The sequence below is a fragment of the Carcharodon carcharias genome (assembly GCF_017639515.1).
Source record: "Carcharodon carcharias isolate sCarCar2 chromosome 27 unlocalized genomic scaffold, sCarCar2.pri SUPER_27_unloc_1, whole genome shotgun sequence".
In the NCBI taxonomy this organism is placed as follows: domain Eukaryota; kingdom Metazoa; phylum Chordata; class Chondrichthyes; order Lamniformes; family Lamnidae; genus Carcharodon; species Carcharodon carcharias.
This window is the reverse complement of record NW_024470624.1, coordinates 3,810,146-3,828,903: the sequence shown is the minus strand read 5'-3', so window position 1 is coordinate 3,828,903 and position 18,758 is coordinate 3,810,146. Positions and strand designations below refer to the sequence as shown.

The window sequence follows — 18,758 nt, the reverse complement described above, 5'->3', positions numbered from 1 at the left end:
ACACTGAATGATCCATCCTTAGCAAAGGACTCAGCTTTATCCCCTCACACCTTCACCTTAAGGAATTTCGAGCTCGCCGTGACTTTGATCTCTTGCTCCTTTGCCTAAGTGCTCCCTTCTTTGACCCAGAGTCCTCCCCCTCACCCCCCCCAAACAGACCCTATCGCCTGTCTCCAATAATCTCCCTCCACCTGGACCTCTCCCTCTGCCCTTTCACATGCTCTTCACCTGCTGAGATTTTTCCAGCATTTTATATTTTTATTTTCTATTTCTATTGAAAATGCGTGGTTCAGTAATAAAGTTCATTTGTGATTATTTTTAGTCTCATAATATAGTACCGTAGCTACATTATATATATCCAGTCAGAGTCATAATAGTAGAGAAAGATTGTATTCAGCAACTTGAGTCCATGCTGACTCTCTTAGAGCAATCTAGTCAGTCCTATTCCCCCTCTATATCCCTGTTCCCCTGTAAGTTTACTTCCTTCAAGTACCCACTCAATTTCATTTTGAAATCATTGATCGTCTCTGCTTGCATCTCCCTTGTAGGCAGCGAGTCCCAGCATCTGACCACTCACTGTCTAATTGAAATTCCTCCCATTCCCCCAACTATCTTTAATGCAGTAATACTGTACTGTACGTTAGACAGATTTATTTGGGCTAGCAGCCTGCAGGAAGATTTTCAGGTCCTGCTGGGCAGGAAGCAGTGAGCATGGATCTGTCGATTGGCAGGAATCGGTCCTTCAGGAGAATTGGGAGGGTGTATATCAGGTACAGCAGAGTGAAAATGGAGGGAGAGCATGTGGGACGGAGATTTACAGGTTTTGGGGAACGAGAGAGGCAAGAATGTTCCATAAAAACTAGAACTGTCTGTTCTGAATTTCTATTCTGTACTAACAGTGATGACTTTTGAAAACTCCTTTTACAGGATGTCAGAAGCAGAGGATTTGATGAATACCAAACAACGTGACAGAGTCACGCGATTCAGCGGGACCTGAACATCAGCGGACTTTGAATCTAGGAGAAATTTTTACCAGTTCTGTTTGCTTTAGAAGATTTTAAACATCCTTGTGATAGAAATAACATCAAGAAACGCACCCCCGGGTGAGAGTGTTCCAGTGCACTGACTGTGGAAAGAGCTTTAACCAGTTACACAAACTGAAAATACATCGTACTATTCACAGTGGGCAGAGACTGAACACGTGTTCTGTGTGAAAACAAGGCTTCAACTGATTGTCAAACCTGGAGAGCCACAAGGACACCTGCACCATGGAGAAGCCACGGAAATGTGGGGACTGTAGGAAGGGATTCCCTTCCCCGTCTGCACTGGAAACTCATTGACGCATTCACACTGGGGAGAGGCCGTTCACCTGCTTCGTGTGTGGGAAGGGATGCTACACTTTATCCAACCTGCTGACTCACCAGCGAGTACACACTGGGGAGAGGCCGTTCACCTGTTTGGAGTGTGGGAAAGGATTCACTCAGTCATCCAGCCTGCTGACACACCAGCGAGTCCACACCGGGGAGAGGCCATTCACCTGCTTGTAGTGTGGGAAGAGATTCACTCAGTTCTCTAGCCTGCTGACACACCAGCGAGTTCACACTAGGGAGAAGCCATTCACCTGCTCTGAGTGTGGGAAGGGATTCAGTGATTCATCCACCCTGCGGAGACACCAGCGAGAGGCCATTCACCTGCATTGAGTGTGGGAAGGAATTTAGTCAGTTATCCAACCTGCTGAGACACCATGTCACTCATATCAATGAGAGATCTTTTCACTGTTCTGACTGTGGGGGTGGCTTCAAAAGCCTTCGGGAGCTGAGGAACCACCAGCGCATTCACCCTGAGGAGAGACCATTCAGCTGTTCTCACTGCACAAAGAGGTTTAGATCATCATCCCAACTGCTGAAAAACCAGCGGGTTCACACCGGGGAGAGGCCATTCACCTGCTCCGTGTGTGGGAAGGAATTCAGTGATCCATCCAACTTGCAGAAGCACCAGCGACGTCACACTGGGGAGAGGCCATTCACCTGCTCGGAGTGTGGACAGGGATTCAGTGATACATCCCACCTGCTGAGACACCAGCGAGTTCACAAGTGATTCCAGGAGTTGGATTCTGCTGTTATTGCTGCTGTTAATCACATCCAGGACTGAACCATGTTCATTCTGACAGTTGGTGAAGTGGGAGGGTGAGAAGGTTTGAATTTCATTGAATTTCAATTGAACCCCTTCGTTGTCTTAAAGACTCCATCAGGTCACCCTTCAGTCTTCTCTTTTCTAGAGAAAAGCAGCCCCAGCTTTTCCTGAGGGTTAAATGCTCTCAGTTCTGGTTTTATTCTTGTGAATCTTTGTTGCCCCTTCTCCAGTGCCTCTATTTCCTTCTTCTCAATGGAGATCACAAATGTTGACAGTACTCCCAGTGTAGTCTAACCATGGTTCAAAACAAGTTGAACATAACCTCCCTGCTTTTCAATTCTATCCCTCTAGAATGGAACCCTATATCTGGGCTCCACACTTTAGGGAAGATGTGAAGTTCTTCCAGAGGGTGCAGAGGAGATTGACGATAATGGTCCCAGGGATGAGGGACTTCAGACAGTTGGAGAGACTGTCTCTTTTGATCAGTGAGTCTTTACTGTAGCGAATGTGGTGATTTGGCCCATTACATCCATGCCAGTTCTCTGTAGAGCAAACAGTCCCATTGCCCCATTCCATCCCTGTATTCCTGCAGGTTTATTTCCCTCAAGAGCCCATCCAACTTCCTTTTGAAAACATTCCAGCATCTCTGCTTCAACCACCCTCATATGAAGTGGGTTCCAGGTGATTACCACTCGCTTTAACTGCACCTGAGGCTCATAGAGCACAGAAGGAGGCTATTCAGCCCATCATGCCTATGCTGGCTCGCTGAAAGATCTGTCCAATTAATCCCATCGCCCTGCAATTTTCTTTTCCTTCCCAGAATCTGTCCAGTTCCCTTTTGACCAATAGATTCAAATCTGCTCCTCACACCTTTTTCAGACAGCAAATTCCAAATCAGAACAACTCGCTGTGTTTTAAAACAAATTATTCAGGGTATCGTGTGTTTGGAATTTCACAGTGTATTTGAAATGGTGTCAAAGACCTGGTTATTCCACAAAATTAAGACTCATTCGTTATTAATGATGTTGATGTGGGGACCAAGTGTAATGTATCTAAATTTGTGGACAATTGGTAAAAATGCATCCTAAAGCACCTCTCATGACCACAGGACCTCCAAAAGCATTTTACAGCCAATGAAGTACTTTTGAAGTGTAGTCACTGTTGTAATGAAGGAAACTGGAGATAGGGATGGGTAACTAAATTTAAAAATCCATCACTTTCATACTGTATTCACTGCTATAAGTAACAAGGTCAAGGAAACCATTTCATCTCTAACATAAGACTTCCTGCAGCTGTTTCACATCTGTAACATTTCTTCATTAACTATACATTGGTCTTGTATTAAAAGCCCAGTGATGAAACAGGTAAATGTTAAGTAATGAACCTGAGTTATACTGAGGTTTGCAAATCTAAAACCACAGTGACCAACATTAGATGTGATTCCGCGAATGGAAACACTTGCTAAACAATCCTGAGTGTTCTGAGAAAAACACTGACAATCAATTTAAGATTATCAGTAGGACTTGCAGTTATGCGTTCTAGAAGCTACAAATATTAATACATGGAGCCCTGTTCTTTGCAGACAGAATGAACATATACACACATTCACCTGTTTCAACTGAACAAAACAGGCGTCAGCCATGCTTTGTTTCATTCCCCAAGGCAGTGCCTTGACCAATCAGAGTCAACCTGCCCAGTATGAATTTAAGTGAAGTTTGGCAGTTAATTGTCAGTCATCAGCTAAATGGTGCATTCCCCAGGGCAATGCCTTGATCAGTCAGAGTCCATTGCCAACAATCAGCACTCTCTTCTCATGAAGGATAAATTGTTGTTCCATTCACATTTGGTATTCTTGCGAATGTTCTGATGAGTGCAAGATGAAAAGCTTCCCCATGTCTCTTTTTTCACTGATTGTTTTAATTAACTACCTGTCAGTAATAAGTAGAGCGCCTTAATTGAGTTACAATTAAAGGAATCAATAATGAATCAGTACTTATAGTAAAAGACAGAATTTGATTTGCTGTCAAAATGTAAAAACTTAATTGCTGTCTATAAATGTGCAATGAAGATAAATGTACTGGCAAGAGAGACCTTCAAGCTCTGATTTGCCTCAACATTTGAAACTCTATGAATAAGGGATTGTATTGAATCAGATAAAGGGATAAAATGAAACAGTTCTATTGTCGTCCTGTCAAAGATAATGTGAGGTGGCGGTGTAAGTAATTGGGGATCCAATTAAATTAATCTAGTAGCCAAATTGACCAATTGTCATGTCAAAGACCCAACTCTGACATGAGGTCACTTTGGGGATAAAAGTAGAGGTTTTGAAGGTCTCCCTTGCTGGCCAAGTACTGAAGACTCCCGAGGCCGAGTTCCAAATAAATTACTGTCAGAGAAGGAGCCAGACTCCCGAGGGTGAATTCCACAAGAATTACTGTCAAAGAAGGAGCCAGCGAGGCACTTCTCCAGACTGATCACCCACATGAAGTTGTAAAAGTCAATGCCTTAAAGTTAAGTAAATATTTTTCTTTTAATAAGCTTCTTTTTAAATTACTATCCAGAGAATTCTGCCTTTGCCTTAATTGGTTAAAGTCTTGTCCGAACCAAAGTGAATTTATTAAATGGTAAGTTGGAGGTGGCTGAAATCAATTAAATTACAGATAACAAGATCAGGTAACATCAATCTTAGCTTTAACAGAATCATTTACATCACGTCTCTCATGACCAAAGGACGTCCCAAAGCGTTTTACATCCAGGCTCTAAATCGAATAACAAAAACCTCGGTGTAAGTAACATGTATTTGACTGACAAATGTTGAAGTGTTGGTTTAGGACTATAAATTTTGACTCCCCATTTGACCCTCCAGCACCTTTCTGTGTCTCTATTCCTTGTGTCAATGACAGCCAGGCGACGGAGCTGAGGGCTGAATCTAGCTGAGAATAACGGGGCCTGTGCCCCAGTTGGGAAACTGCCATGGGCGTCGCACTGATAGAGAGACAGGAAGGTGCTGGAGGACTGACTGGGAAATGGGCCTCCAACCAATCGGGACACGGGAGACGGTGACCGGGGCTGATGGTGACACAACCCCCGGGGTTCAGTGGACCTGTGTCCAAAGTGGGGAGTCACAGGAACAGGGTACAGAGGAGCCAAAGAGAAACCATTTGGGTCCAAAACTTTGAGCACATCCTTTTACTCTGGTTGTCTTTGATCCTCAAGTAATTTTCTGTTTTATTTAACCATGTTCTGTTTCATTAATAAACTTTTATCAGTAAAAGTTATTTGATTTTTTTGGACTTTTCATGATTAGATTTCTTCACTTTATGGAAAGTGGGTGAGGGGTTGGCAGGCTCTTGATCCTCTAAGGTAATTGGCAAAGGAGCCAGAGGGGGAGATGAGATTTTATTTTTGACACAGTGATGTTAGAAAATTGGATTCAGGGAGTCAATTAATCCTTTATCCCTTTTCCCAAACTCTGAATTGATTCACAGTGATAACCCTTATTGGTGACAGTGGTTAGATTTTATTCAATATAAATAAGACCTGACACATGCTCATGTCTGAGCAGTAGTATCAAAGTGCAGCAGCATTACCATTACACTCTGGGTAGAAGCACCATCTCCACGTAAATGCTCCCTGCTCTGCGCCAGATGCCTTGGCACCAGTCAATGCAATATGTAAAACCTCTACAAATCTCTGTGCTCGGGGAATCCCTTCTGATACTTTTTTACATCACAAAGTCTATGGAGACTGATTTAACCCAATCATTGCCAAGCTAACATTTGAATGGACCAATTACAAAACCTGTCATTGAACCATCTGTACCTGCCCCATCCACACCAAACTCTCAAACAATTGGCTTCCCACGCTCCGTCCCCAGTACAGGGAGTCAGCATTCCCATGTCAAGCAGTGAAAACATGGTGGCCTTGACAGCCAGGTGTTGTCTAGGATTCAAGGCACTCTTGTTTTCTCTGTCCTCTGGGATCTGTTCATCTCCCTGTTCCCACATAGCAAGTCATCTGTTCTCAGCTTTGCCAGATTTCTGCTTAAGTTTGGCCCCTTTTACACCTTTTGGATCAATAAAGCAATCAGAGAATGAAGACCTGTGTGTGGTTTTCTTTTAAAGAAATTCATAGGCAAAGGAGACAAATTTTGCCAAGGTACAGCAATCAACTTATTAATTTCAACTCCACTTTCTTGCCTTTCACTAGAATGTAGGTGGAAACCAGAATGTTACATTTCACTGAACGACACCCAGGGTAAGTTATTCCAATTTCTTTACTGTCCAGTACAATATTTTCCTCATATCTTCAAAACAGAAATCAAACATTCCCAACTGATTTCAGGCTTTAGCATCTTTTGTTTGCTCTTTATTGTAGACGTCAGGCTGGAGTTGTTCTCCTTGGAGCAAAGGAGGTTGAGGGGAGATTTGATAGAGGTGTACAAGATTCTGACAGGTTTAGATAAGGTGGACAAACAAAAGCTGTTCCCATTCGCTGATGGTACAAGGACGAGGGGGACAGAGTTAAGGTTTTGGACAGGAGATGCAGGGGGAATTTGAGGAGGAATATTTTCGGACAGTGAGTGGTAATGACCTGGAACTCACTGTCTATGAGGGGGGTGGAAGCAGAGACGATGAACAATTTTAAAAGGCAATTGGATGGGCTCTTGAGGGAAATAGGATTTGATGGGCTGAATGGTCTCCGCATGTGTCCTAATGTCTCCATGATCCAAGAGAAAATTTTCAGTTGCACCAGTACCTCCAACTGACTAAAGTCCCTTGTCCATGGTGCCATTCTTGTAAATCTCCTATGCACCCTCTCTAATAACTTTACATCTAAAATGTGGGGCCCAGATAGAGGGTTCCATTCTAGAGGGATAGAATTGAAAAGCAGGGAGATTATGTTCAACTTGTTTCGAACCAAGTTTTGGCTACACTGGGAGTACTGTCAACATTTGTCATATCCATTTAGAAAAAGGAAATAGAGGCACTGGAGAAGGGGCAACAAACATTCACAAGAATAATCCCAGAACTGAGAGCATTTAACCCTCAGGAAAGGCTGGGACTGCTTTTCTCTAGAAAAGAGAAGACTGAAGGGTGACCTGATGGAAGTCTTTAACATTATGAAGGGGTTCAATAATTCAAAAGGGATTTCATGAGAAACCTCTACCCAGCAAGTGGTGAGAATGTGGAACTTGCTACCACAGCGAGTGGTTGAGGTGAATAGCATGAATATATTTAAGGGGAAGCTAGATACATACATGAAGGAGAAAGGAATAGAAGGATATGCTGATGGGGGGAGATGAAGAGGGGTGGGTGGAGGCTCATGTGGAGCATAAATACTGACAGAAACTAATTGGGCTGACTGGCCTGGCCCTGTGCTGTAGATTCAATGGAACTGAGACAAATGTATTTATTTTAGTGACCTGTAGTGGTCGGATAAACACCATCTACTATCCAGGATAAAATAAATGTCCATCGTCAGGTTTTGTGGATTGTTTCAGTGGAAATGTGCACTCCCAGGTTCAAAGAGCATCAGCCACTGGAAGCAAAGTCATGAGACCGGCCAGTCCAGCAGAAAGAAACCCTCCGACCCTCCAACTTCACCAAGTGTCAGAATGAACACGGTTCAGTCCTGGATGTGACTAATAGCAGCAATAACAGCAGAATCCAACCCCTCGAATCACTTGTGAACTCGCTGGTGCTTCCTCAGGCTGGATGAATCACTGAATTCCTTCCCACACTCAAAGCAGGTGAATGACCTCCCCTCCGTGTGAACTTGCTGGTGTGTCCACAGGTGGGATGACCTTTTAAACCTCTTTGCACAATGAGAAAAGGTGAATGGTCTCTCCTCAGTGTGAATCTGCTGGTGGACCATGAGATGCAGAGAGTTTTTAAAGCCACCACCACAATCAGAACATTTAAAAGGTCTCTCACTGGTGTGACTGCTCTGGCGTCTCAGCAGGCTGGATGACTGAGTAAATCCCTTCCCACAGGCAGAGCAGGTGAAGGGCCTCTCCCCGGTGTGAATTCGCTGGTGTGTCTGCAGGTTTGATGATGTTCGAAATCTCTTTGCACAGTGAGAGCAGCTGAACGGCCTCTCCTCAGTGCGAATGCGCTGGTGGAACATCAGGTCTGCAGTGCTTTTAAAGCCACTGCCACACATAACATTGCAAGGTTTTCTCATTGGTGTGCCTACCCTGGTGTCTCAGCAGGTTGAATAACTGAATGAATCCCTTCCCACAGTCAGAGCAGGTGAATAGCCTCTCCCCGGTGTGAACTTGCTGGTGTTTACACTGGGCAGATGAATCACTGAATCCCTTCCCACACTCAGAGCAGGTGAACAGCCTCTCTCCAGCGTGAACTCGCTGGTGATTTTGCAGGATGACTAACTGAGTGAATCCCTTCCCACACTCGGAGCAGGTGAATGGCCTCTCCCCGGTGTGACTGCGTTGATGAATTTCCAGCTCACATGGGGATCTGAATCCCTTCCCACAGTCTCCACATTTCCATTGTTTCTCCATGGTGCAGGTGTCCTTGTGTATCTGCAGATTCGAAGATCAGTTGAAGCCTCATCCACTTATGAGAACACACTTAAAGTGTCTCCTCATTGTGAATGGTGCGATGTTTTTTTCAGGCTGTGTAACTGGTTAAAGCTCTTTCCACAGTCAGTGCACTGGAACACTCTCACTCGGGTGTGTGCATCTCGGTGCTTTTCCAGTCACACTAGTGTTTAAAATGTTTTGACACAGACAGAACAAACGTTTCTCCTTCTAGTTTCAAAGACCAATGAGACTCTGTCAGATCTCGATATGATGTTTACTTGGAGATTTATCTGTAGCACGTCCTCCCCTTCCAATATCCTGTAAAAGGAGTTGGCAAAAGTCATCACTGTAAGTATAGGATAGAAATTCAGTACAGACAGTTCGAGTTTCTATGGAACATTCTTTCCTCTCATTCCCCAAAAGCTGTAAATCTCTGTACCACACGCTTTCCCTCTATTCTCACTCTGCTGTACCGAATATACATCCTCCCAATTTATTTGGTTATCTCCTGGAACTCACTGCCACTGATTGTGGTGGGAGCAGAGACAATCAGTTATCTCAAAATAAAATTGGATGAACATTTACAGGGGAACGGTGATGTGGAGGGGGAATGGGACTGACTGGATCTTTCTGAGTCGGCATGGACTCGAGTTGTGCTGTAAGGACCATGACTGGAAAAATATAACATAGTGATCTACTGTATTAGAAGAGTAGTATCAATTATAAATGTACTTTATTACAGAAACATCAATAATCTATCTAATATGTACCATATAACAACACGAGACATATTTCTGTCCGATATTAATTCACTGTCCCCTTAAATGTCAGCCATCTCCTGGGGAAACCACCACTTTAATTGTGAACATTAGGAAAGAGATCATCCTGTTAGCCAGACAAATAAACGCGTCAAGCTGAGGGAGCAAAGGATGTCAATGTCTTTAAGAGAGAGAGAGAGACCTGGGCCAATCTTTCCAGACTCTGCACCCTCCCTGGATTCACTTCCTTTCCCTTCAGTTCCTGCAAATCAACAATTTCCCCCCAGAATGAGAAAAGAAATGGAAAGGGGGAGAAAAGAAAATGTTTTACTCATAGATGTTGGACACAGAAGGAAGTTTTAGTCTGTGTGAAGCTCAATCTTCATTCACACAAAGCCCGCAATCTGATTGGCTGGAGGACCAGAGTCCTTCCGGTCCTCCAACTCTTCCTATGGGTCAATCCCTCAGGCTGAAGGGAAGGGGGGTGGGCTCTGCCCGCACATGCGCAGTTTCACTCATTGCACATGCGCAGCCCCTCCCCCAAACACATCTCTCTCTCACACACACACACACACACACACACACACACCCGCACATGCGCAGCTTCCCCTCTCCCTTGGACATGCGCAGTCCCGGGCCGCCCGCTTGCGCGGCGGATAGAGCGGTTTCCCCAGCGCGGGGGATTGTGGGAGCTGCGGCCGCCATTACTCATCCGGAGCCCAGTCTCCAAACTCCTGGGACTGGGATGGAAATTGGGGATGGGGGGGGGCGCAGTGACCTCACCCTGACACACAGTACATGTGGGCAGTTTCTGGATTTGATTGTGACGCCCCCTTAGCAAAACAGATTGTTAACTTCAGGTGTAAATATTTAGACACCAGGGTGACATATTGGGGAGGGCAACAGGTGAGTGTGAAACTGAACCTTCAGGGGAGGAGAACTGTGGAAAAGCAGGAGGAGGATAGTAGGATCAATTAGTGTTAAATTCAATAGGGAGAAGGGGTTGCATTGGGGGGTGGGAAATATTTATAATTTGAAAGGGGAAGAATCATGTTTTTTTGATAATTAGAATTGTCATTTCTGAGTTTCTATCCTGTACTAACAGTGATAACTTGATAACATCAAAACTGTTGTACCTATTCATAACCTGGAGGTCCTTTCTCAAGTCAACCCTTAGCCTTGGCTTCCTCAGCCTGTTCACCCTACCCTGTAACTTAAACATTCTTAGTTCTGATATCATCCTTGCATCTCCTCGAAGTTCTCTGCTGGGGTGTATAATTAAAATTTAGGCTTAGTTTAATTTAGTTGCAGGCACCTAATTTCTTCGTTCCAAATTGACCCTCTAAAATACTTTAGTTCAAAGGAGACTTAACTATTCAGGCAATGCCAGACTCTGAAATAGCAAATAATATTGATATTTATTTAAAAAAAAAAGGTTTACTTACAAAATACACGAACAACTTTCCACACCTCAATTGGGTGACCACCGCAGGTATGAATGTGAATCTTCCTCAGGTTCCTGAACCAACAGTGATTTCCCACAATCCTGCCCTCAGGGGTCACTCAGTATCTCCGCAAATAGAATCCAACTTGCAAGCCCAAGATGATTCTTAAAACTCACTTTTAACCATTGAATTAAAATGACGACATCTTGAATCAGGCCTGTTGTCATCAGACAATTGGTCATTGTTGTTCCTGAGTTAATTTTACTGGATTGAACCATTTCCATACATTGTTCCATGGAGCAGAACAATTGGATTGTTCAGGAACTTTCTTTTTATCTGAGTTTAGACAATGTTACGGAGCAAGATGGGAGGATTGCACAGTGAATTCTAGCCCCACTACCTCACGGACCATAACAATAGTTTAAATGTTTAATTCATCCACAAAACAGGTCAATTGTTACCCTTTGATACTGTTATTCCTAGCCTAAAAAAACTCTAAACAGGCTTTTTTCAGTCAGCCCAAAAATTTGAATTATTATAAAACAAGCTACTTTTTAAAAACAAGTGAATGAATTGGTTAACATACAACTTGCAGTTTAAAAGTGCATTGATTTCCCCTTTAAAAAAAACACATTTTTGAACCCCCATACACACACACACAAACAAACACAAAACAGGACAAAACAAATACAGTCCCCTGCAGAGGCTGAAGTATGGGAAAGTTTCTTTTAAAAGATTAAAATTAAAAGGGATCACAACGATGTTGATCTAACAGAATTCTGGTCACAATAGATATGGAGGTTCCACCAGATGGATTTTTTGGTGACTCTTATTTATCACAACATTGCAGACTTCCAAAAAACACAGATACATTATCCTGATGAGACACTTCTGAGGAAGGTTCAACACAAAGGTGGGGCAGAGAGAGAGGAAGAGAGTCTTTTCTTCCAGCCTGCTTCGAAGGCACACAAACAATCTCTCTAACTGAGGGTTTTAAAGGACTAAGATGTTCAGAGAATACTTCTCTTAGGCCAGGGGTTTTTAACCAATCAGCAAAAGTCTTTAACCTGGCAACAGTGGTTCTTTGTTAATACAGAAAGTGTCTCTTCCCTCTCCAGGTGTTCCGCTGGGTAGCTTAATTCACCCGTGATTTATTGACGAATAGCACATTCACAGCCCTGAATTAATACTGCAGACTTCTAATTCAATGTTCTTCAAATTATCCAAAAACGGGCTCCTCACAACAAGATCATAAATGGTTTATATCGAGGACATAAAGAGAAACTGTTTCCACTGACAAAACGGTTGTTAACCAAAGGACACAGATGGAAGGTGATTGACATAAAAGCCAGAGGGGAAATGAGGAAGATAAATCTTTACACAGTGAGGTGTTGTGGTCTGGAATGCACTGCCTGAAAGGCTGGTGGAAGCAGATTCAACAAAGGGAATTGGATAAATACTGGAAGGGGACTAGTTTGCAGGGCTAATGGGAAAGGGTAGGATAGTGGGACTAATTGAGTAGCTGTTTCAAAGAGCCAGCACAGGCATGATGGGCCAAATGGCCTCCTTCTGTGCTATGAGACTCTGTGATGACAGATAAATAAATGTAATATGTACAGTGACGTCAATAATGTCTGGAATTCTCTTTGTGACGTTTCAGAATTTTATCCCTTTCCTTCCAGTTTAGTTTCAGACAAAGAGAACAAAAGCAAATCACTTTCAGTACATTGAGCAGCCCCGATTTCTATTCTCAGCCAGCATTACACAGGGGGAAAAGGGCTGGATTCTCAGACCAGCAAGTCAAGGCTCCCTCTTTAAATGGCCACTTCCCACAATGGATTCAGTAGCCTCTGAAGGGAAGCAGCCTCGGTCCACACTGGGAGTTCCTGCCCCCCAGTCAGCTGGCTCGTGCTGGCTCATGCTCCTGATGTACATGGCGTTGGTGAGTCCACATCTAGAGTATTGTGTCATGTTTTGGTCACCTTGTATCAGAAAGGGGAAATACTTTAGAAGCTGTTCAGAGGAGGTTCACTCGACTGATACCTGGGAAGGGTGGGTTATCTGAGGAGGCAAGGTTGGACCTGTATCCACTGGAGTTTTGAAGGATGGGAGGTGATCTTATCGAAACCTCCAAGATCCTGAGGGGACTTGACAGGGTGGATGCTGAAAGGAAGTTTCCCCTGTGGGAGAGACTAGAACTAGGGGACATTGTTTAAAAATAAGGGTCTCCCATTTAAGATGGAGATGAGAAGAATTGTTTTCTCTCAGAGGGTTGTGTGTCTTTGGAACTCTCTTCCCCAGACAGCGGTGGATCCAGGGTCAATGAATATTTTTTAGGCAGAGGTAGATATATTCTTGACTAACAAGGGAGTCAAAAGTTTATCGGGGAGAGGCGGAATGTGGAGTTGAAACCACAATCAGATCAGCCATGATCTTAGTGAATGGAGCAGCAGACTCGAGGGGCCGAATGGCCCACTCCTGCTCCTAATTCATATGCTCGTATGGTTGATCTGCCTGTAAGGATAGGAGCCTGTCATTTAAAAAGAAACTTGCATTTATATTGCTCCTTTCACCACCTCAGGGTGTCTCAATGTATTTCACTGACAATGAAACACTTTCTCAAGTATAGTCATTGCAGGAAATATGCCAGCCAATTTCTGCACAGCAAGATCCCACAGACGGCAATGTGATGATGACCAGATCATCTGTTTCTACTGATGTTGATTGAGGGATAAATATTGAGCCCCAGGACACCGGGGGTGAACTCCTCCCCCTTCTGCTCTCCTTCCAACTGTGGCCATTCAGTCTTGTACATCCACCTGAGGGCAGGGGGGGCCTTCGGGTTAATGTCTCACTCGAAAGATGGTCCCTGCGACAGGATGGTTCTCCCTCAGTACTGGCATTGGGAGTGTGGACCCTGGATTATGGGGGCTCGAGTCTCTGGAGTGGGGATGCGAACCCCCCACTTCCTGACTCAGAGGCGAGAGTGCTACCCACCGTCATGCCGTGTTGAATAGAATCAGCGAACTGGTGTTCTAGAATCATGGAATGGTTCCAACACTGAAGGACGCCATTCAGCCCATTATGTCTGTGCCAGCTCTCTGCAAGAGCAACTCACCCACAGCCACTCCCCCTGCCTTTTCCCCAGAACCCTGCCAATTTCTGCTCTTCAGATAATGATCTAATTCTATGTTGAAAACCATGACTAAATCTGCCTCCAAGTCCTTCATCACTGGTGCCATTCTTGTAAACTCCTCTGCACCCTCTCGAGAAACTTCACATCTTTCCTAAAGTGTGAGGCCTAGATATAGGGTTCCATCCTAGAGGGATAGAATTGAAAAGCAGGGAGGTTATGTTCAACTTGTTTTGAACCATGGTTATACTACACTGGAAGTACTGTCAACATTTGTGATCTCTATTTAGAAAAAGGAAATAGAGGCACTGGAGAAGGGGCAACAAATATTCACAAAAATAATCCTAGAACTGAGAGGATTTAGCCCTCAGGAAAGGCTGGGGCTGCTTTTCTCTAGAAAAGAGAAGACTGAAGGGTGACCTGATGGAAGTCTTTAAGATGATGAAAGGGTCAACAATCCCATAGGGATTTCATGAGAAACCTCTTTACCCAGCGAGTGTGAGAATGTGGAACTCACGTCCGCAGTGAGTGGTTGAGGTGAATAGCATGAATACATTTAAGGGGAAGCTAGATACATACATGAGGGAGAAAGGAATAGAAGGATATGCTGATGGGGGGAGATGAAGAGGGGTGAGTGGAGGCTCATGTGGAGCATAAATACTGACAGAGACCAATTGAGTCGACTGGCCTGGCCCTGTGCTGTAGACTCAATGGAACAGAGAAAAATGTATTTATTTTAGATCTAACAGTAGTGGTAGGAAAAACACTATTAACGGTCCAGGATAAAAGAAATGTCCTTCGTCGGCTTTTGTGGATCATTCCAGTGGAAATGTGCACTCCCAGACTGTAAGGATCCCGATCGGGACTATCAATGTTTCAAGGGAAATCCGAACCCAGTAATGAACTGAAAGAACTACACCACAAGATTCCACGCCTGACACAAACTTTAATGTAAATACAAAAAGAGAAACTGAGCACGACTAACCTGACACTATATTGTGTAATTACTTCAGTTGTCAAGTCCGTTTTACCCAAGAGTTCCCTCTGAGATCCTGAAGGTTCATTTACCTTTCCTGGGACGAACCTAAAAATATGCCACAGCCCTCTGGAATTCACTTTGATTTCTCCTCAGTCTTCCAGCTACTCTTTGAGGTAGAAGGATCCCTCGGCATCTTTCCATGAGCTTTAGGATAATTGACCCTCCAACCTTTCTTTAAGGCCTCATGGCTGTGAGTTCCTCTGCTCAAGCTTGAGCCTCACTGCCTTCTGGCCGTGACTTTGGACAGTCTGACTGCTTTTCCCAACCTGCGCCCACAGCTTCTTCACTGCTCTTTCCAAGCTAAATGGTCAAGCTGACTGCTTTCTGCTACACGACAGGAATGTGGAACTTGAAACACAAACAGATCAGCCATGACCATATTGAAAGGCGAAGCAGGCTCGAGGAGCTGGGTGGCCGACTTCTGCTCCGATTTCGTACGCCCAGAAGACTTTCACCGGGAGGGTCACTGTAGTTTTCCTCCTCTAGCTCCAAGCTAGGCAGATCTTTCAGCTTCTTTTCCCCTCAACAATTCCAAATTAGCTGCAAACGACGCAATCAATTTTGTAACTGCTTTCTGTGAGAAACACCCAGATAAACTCAACAAGCGTCTGATGTGGGCAAATATGGAATCGTTCATTTTGGCAGGAAGGATAAAAAAGAAGCTTTTTGTCTAAAAGGTGAGAGATTGCAGAGCTCTGAGATTCTGAGGGATCTGGGGGTCCTAGTGCATGAATCAAAAAAGGTTAGTATGCAGGTACAACAGGTAATGGGAAAGCTAATAGAATGTTATTATTTATTGTGAGGGGAATTGAATACAAAATTAGGGAGGTTATGCTTCAGTTGTACAAGGCATTATTGAGACCACATCTGGAGTACTGTGTACAGTGCTGGTCTCCTTATTTAAAGAAAGGTCTAAATGCATTAGAAGCAGATCAGAGAAGGTTTACTGGGCTAATACCAGGAATGGGCGGGTTGTCTTATGGGTGAAGGCTGGACAGGTTAGGCTTGTATCCATTGGAATTTAGAAGAGTAAGAGGCGGCTTACTTGAAACCTTTAAGATCCTGAGGGGTCTTGACAGAGTGGATGTGGAGAGGATGTTTCCTCTTCTGGGAGAATCTAATACTAGTGGTCACAGTTTAAAAATAAGGGGTCGCTCAATTAAGACAGAGATGAGGAGAAATGTTTTCTCTCAGAGAGTCGAGAGTCTTTGGAACTCTCTTCCTCGAAAGGTGGTGGAAGCAGAGTCTTTCAATATTTTTAAGGCACAGCTAGATAGATTCTTGATTAACAAGGGGGTGAAAGCTTATCAGGGGTAGGCAGGAGCATGACGTTGAGGTTACATTCAGATCAGCCGTGATCTTATTGAATAGTGGAGCAGGCTTGAGGGGCCGAGTGGCCTACTCCTGCTCCTAATTCGTAAGTTCGTATATGTTCATAAGATCCTTCTAAACACAGTCCATCTCCATGGCAACGTGGCATTCTTTGGAACAGAAATGAAAGGTACCTACCTTTTAACTTAAAAACACCCTTTGCTTCAGTGATCCAAACAAAATTTGAAACTACATTCTGTTAACAAAGCTCAAAATACATCAGCTTGGAAACAAAGTTGTGAGACCGGCCAGTCCAACAGAAGTAAACCCTCCAACCCTCCCACTTCACCGTCAGATTGAACATGGTTCAGTCCTGGATGTGATTAACAGCAGCAATAACAGCAGAATCCAACCCCTGTAAATCACTTGTGAACTCACTGGTGGGATGAGAGAGTGAATCCCTTCCCTCACTCAGAGCAGGTGCCGGCCTCTTCCAGGTGTGAACTCGCTGGTGCCTCAGCAGGGTGGATGAATCAGTGAATCCCTTCCCACACTCAGAACAGATGAACTGTCTCTCCCCGGTGTGAACTCGCTGGTGTGTCAGCAGGGTGGATGAATTACTGAATCCCTTCCCACACTCAAAGCAGGTAAAAGGCCTCTCGCCGGTGTGAATTCGCTGATGGGCCAGCAAGGCGGATGAAACAATGAATCCCTTCCTACACACAGAGCAGATGAATGGCCTTTCCCCACTGTGAACTCGCTTGTGTTTCTGCAGGTCAGATGAATTACTGAATCCCTTCCCACACTCGGAGCAGATGAACGGCCTCTCCCTGGTATGAACTCGCTGGCGTGTCTGCAGCTGGGTTGAATTACTGAATCCTTTCCCACACTCAGAGCAGATGAACGGCCTTTCCCCAGTGTGAACTCGCTGATGTCTCAGCAGGTTGGATGAATTACTGAATCCCTTCCCACACTGAGAGCAGGTGAATGGCTTCTCTCCAGAATGAACTCGCTGATGTGACTGCAGGTGGGATAACTGAGTGAAACCCTTCCCACAATCAGGGCAGGTGAAACGCCTTTCTCTGGTGTGAACTCGCTGGTGCATCAGCAGGTTGGATGAATCACTGAATCCCTTCCCACACTCGAAGCAGGTAAACGGCTTCTCCCCCGTGTGAACACGCTGGTGTGTCATCATGTGGGATGAACTACTGAATCCCTTCCCACACAGAGAGCAGGTGAACGGCCTCTCCCCCGTGTGAACTCGCTGGTGTGTCAGCAGCGAGGATGAATGAGTGAATCCTTTCCCACACACGGAGCAGGTGAACGGCTTCTCCCTGGTGTGACCACGTCGATGAATCTCCAGCTCAGATGGGGATTTGAATCCCGTCCTACAGTCCCCACATTTCCAAGGTTTCTCCATGGTGCAGTTGGCCATCTGTTGTTCCAGGTTCAAGGATCAGTTGAAGCCTCATCCACACACAGAACACGTCTATGGTCTCTCCCGCTTGTGAGCAGTGTGACGTTTTTTCAGGCTGTGTAACTGGTTAAAACTCTTTCCACAGTCAGTGCACTGGAACACTCTCACTCGGGTGTGTGTGTCTCGATACTTTTATGGTCACGCAGATGTTTAAAATCTCTTCAAACAGATAAAACAGACAAACATTTCTCATTCTAGATTCAAAGGCCGGTGATATGCAGGTACCATGAATCAAATGACTCTGTCAGGTCTCAACGTGATGTTTAGTTTGAGATTTCTGTCTGCAAATTTTCCCCTTGGAATACCCTGGAAAAGGTGTTTGCAAAAGTCATCACTGTCAGTACAGGATAGATATCCAGAACAGACAATTCTAGTTTCTATGGAACATTCTTTCCCCTCTTATTCCTCCAAAGCTGTAAATCTCTGTCCCATACACTCCCTTCCATTCTCACCCTGCTGTATCTAATATACACCCAACATTACTGCGCTAAAAATGTGTGTAATACACAGTGCTCTATTACATGATTAGAGATACATGGGGCTGTGAGGGAGAGCCTCATTTTGGCAGCGAGTGGTGTTGACCTGGAACCCGTTGCCTATGAGGGTGGTGGAACTGGAGATGGTCAATCACCTCAAAATGAAATTCTGATCACTTGAAGGAAATAAATTTGCAGGGAAACAGGGATGTCGAGGGGGAATGGGAGTAACTGGATTGCTCTACAGAGAGTCCGCGTGGCCTTGAGTTGCCAAATGCACTCCTCCTGTGCCAATTCTTTGCTTTCTGTTAGCCAGCCAATCTTCTATTCATGCCAATTTGTTACCCCCATACCATGAGCTTTTATGTTCTGCAATAAACTTTGATGTGGCACTTTATCAAATGCCCTCTGGAAATCCAGGTATAGTACATCCACCGGTTCC

The 18,758-nt window shown here is 44.5% G+C and overlaps 1 protein-coding gene and 1 pseudogene across 1 annotated transcript; one reads left to right on the top strand and one right to left on the bottom strand.

Moving 5' to 3' along the window:
• Positions 1–15,101, top strand: part of LOC121273617 — a 30,441-nt pseudogene extending 15,340 nt beyond the window's left edge.
• Positions 15,102–16,799: 1,698 nt separating this feature from the next.
• LOC121273616 (zinc finger protein 239-like) lies at positions 16,800–17,798 on the bottom strand (the record flags this gene model as incomplete). Its single annotated transcript, XM_041180764.1, has 1 exon — positions 16,800–17,798. A coding segment is annotated over exon 1 (999 nt), but the record flags the coding sequence as incomplete, so codon positions are not given.
• Positions 17,799–18,758: the final 960 nt, after the last annotated feature.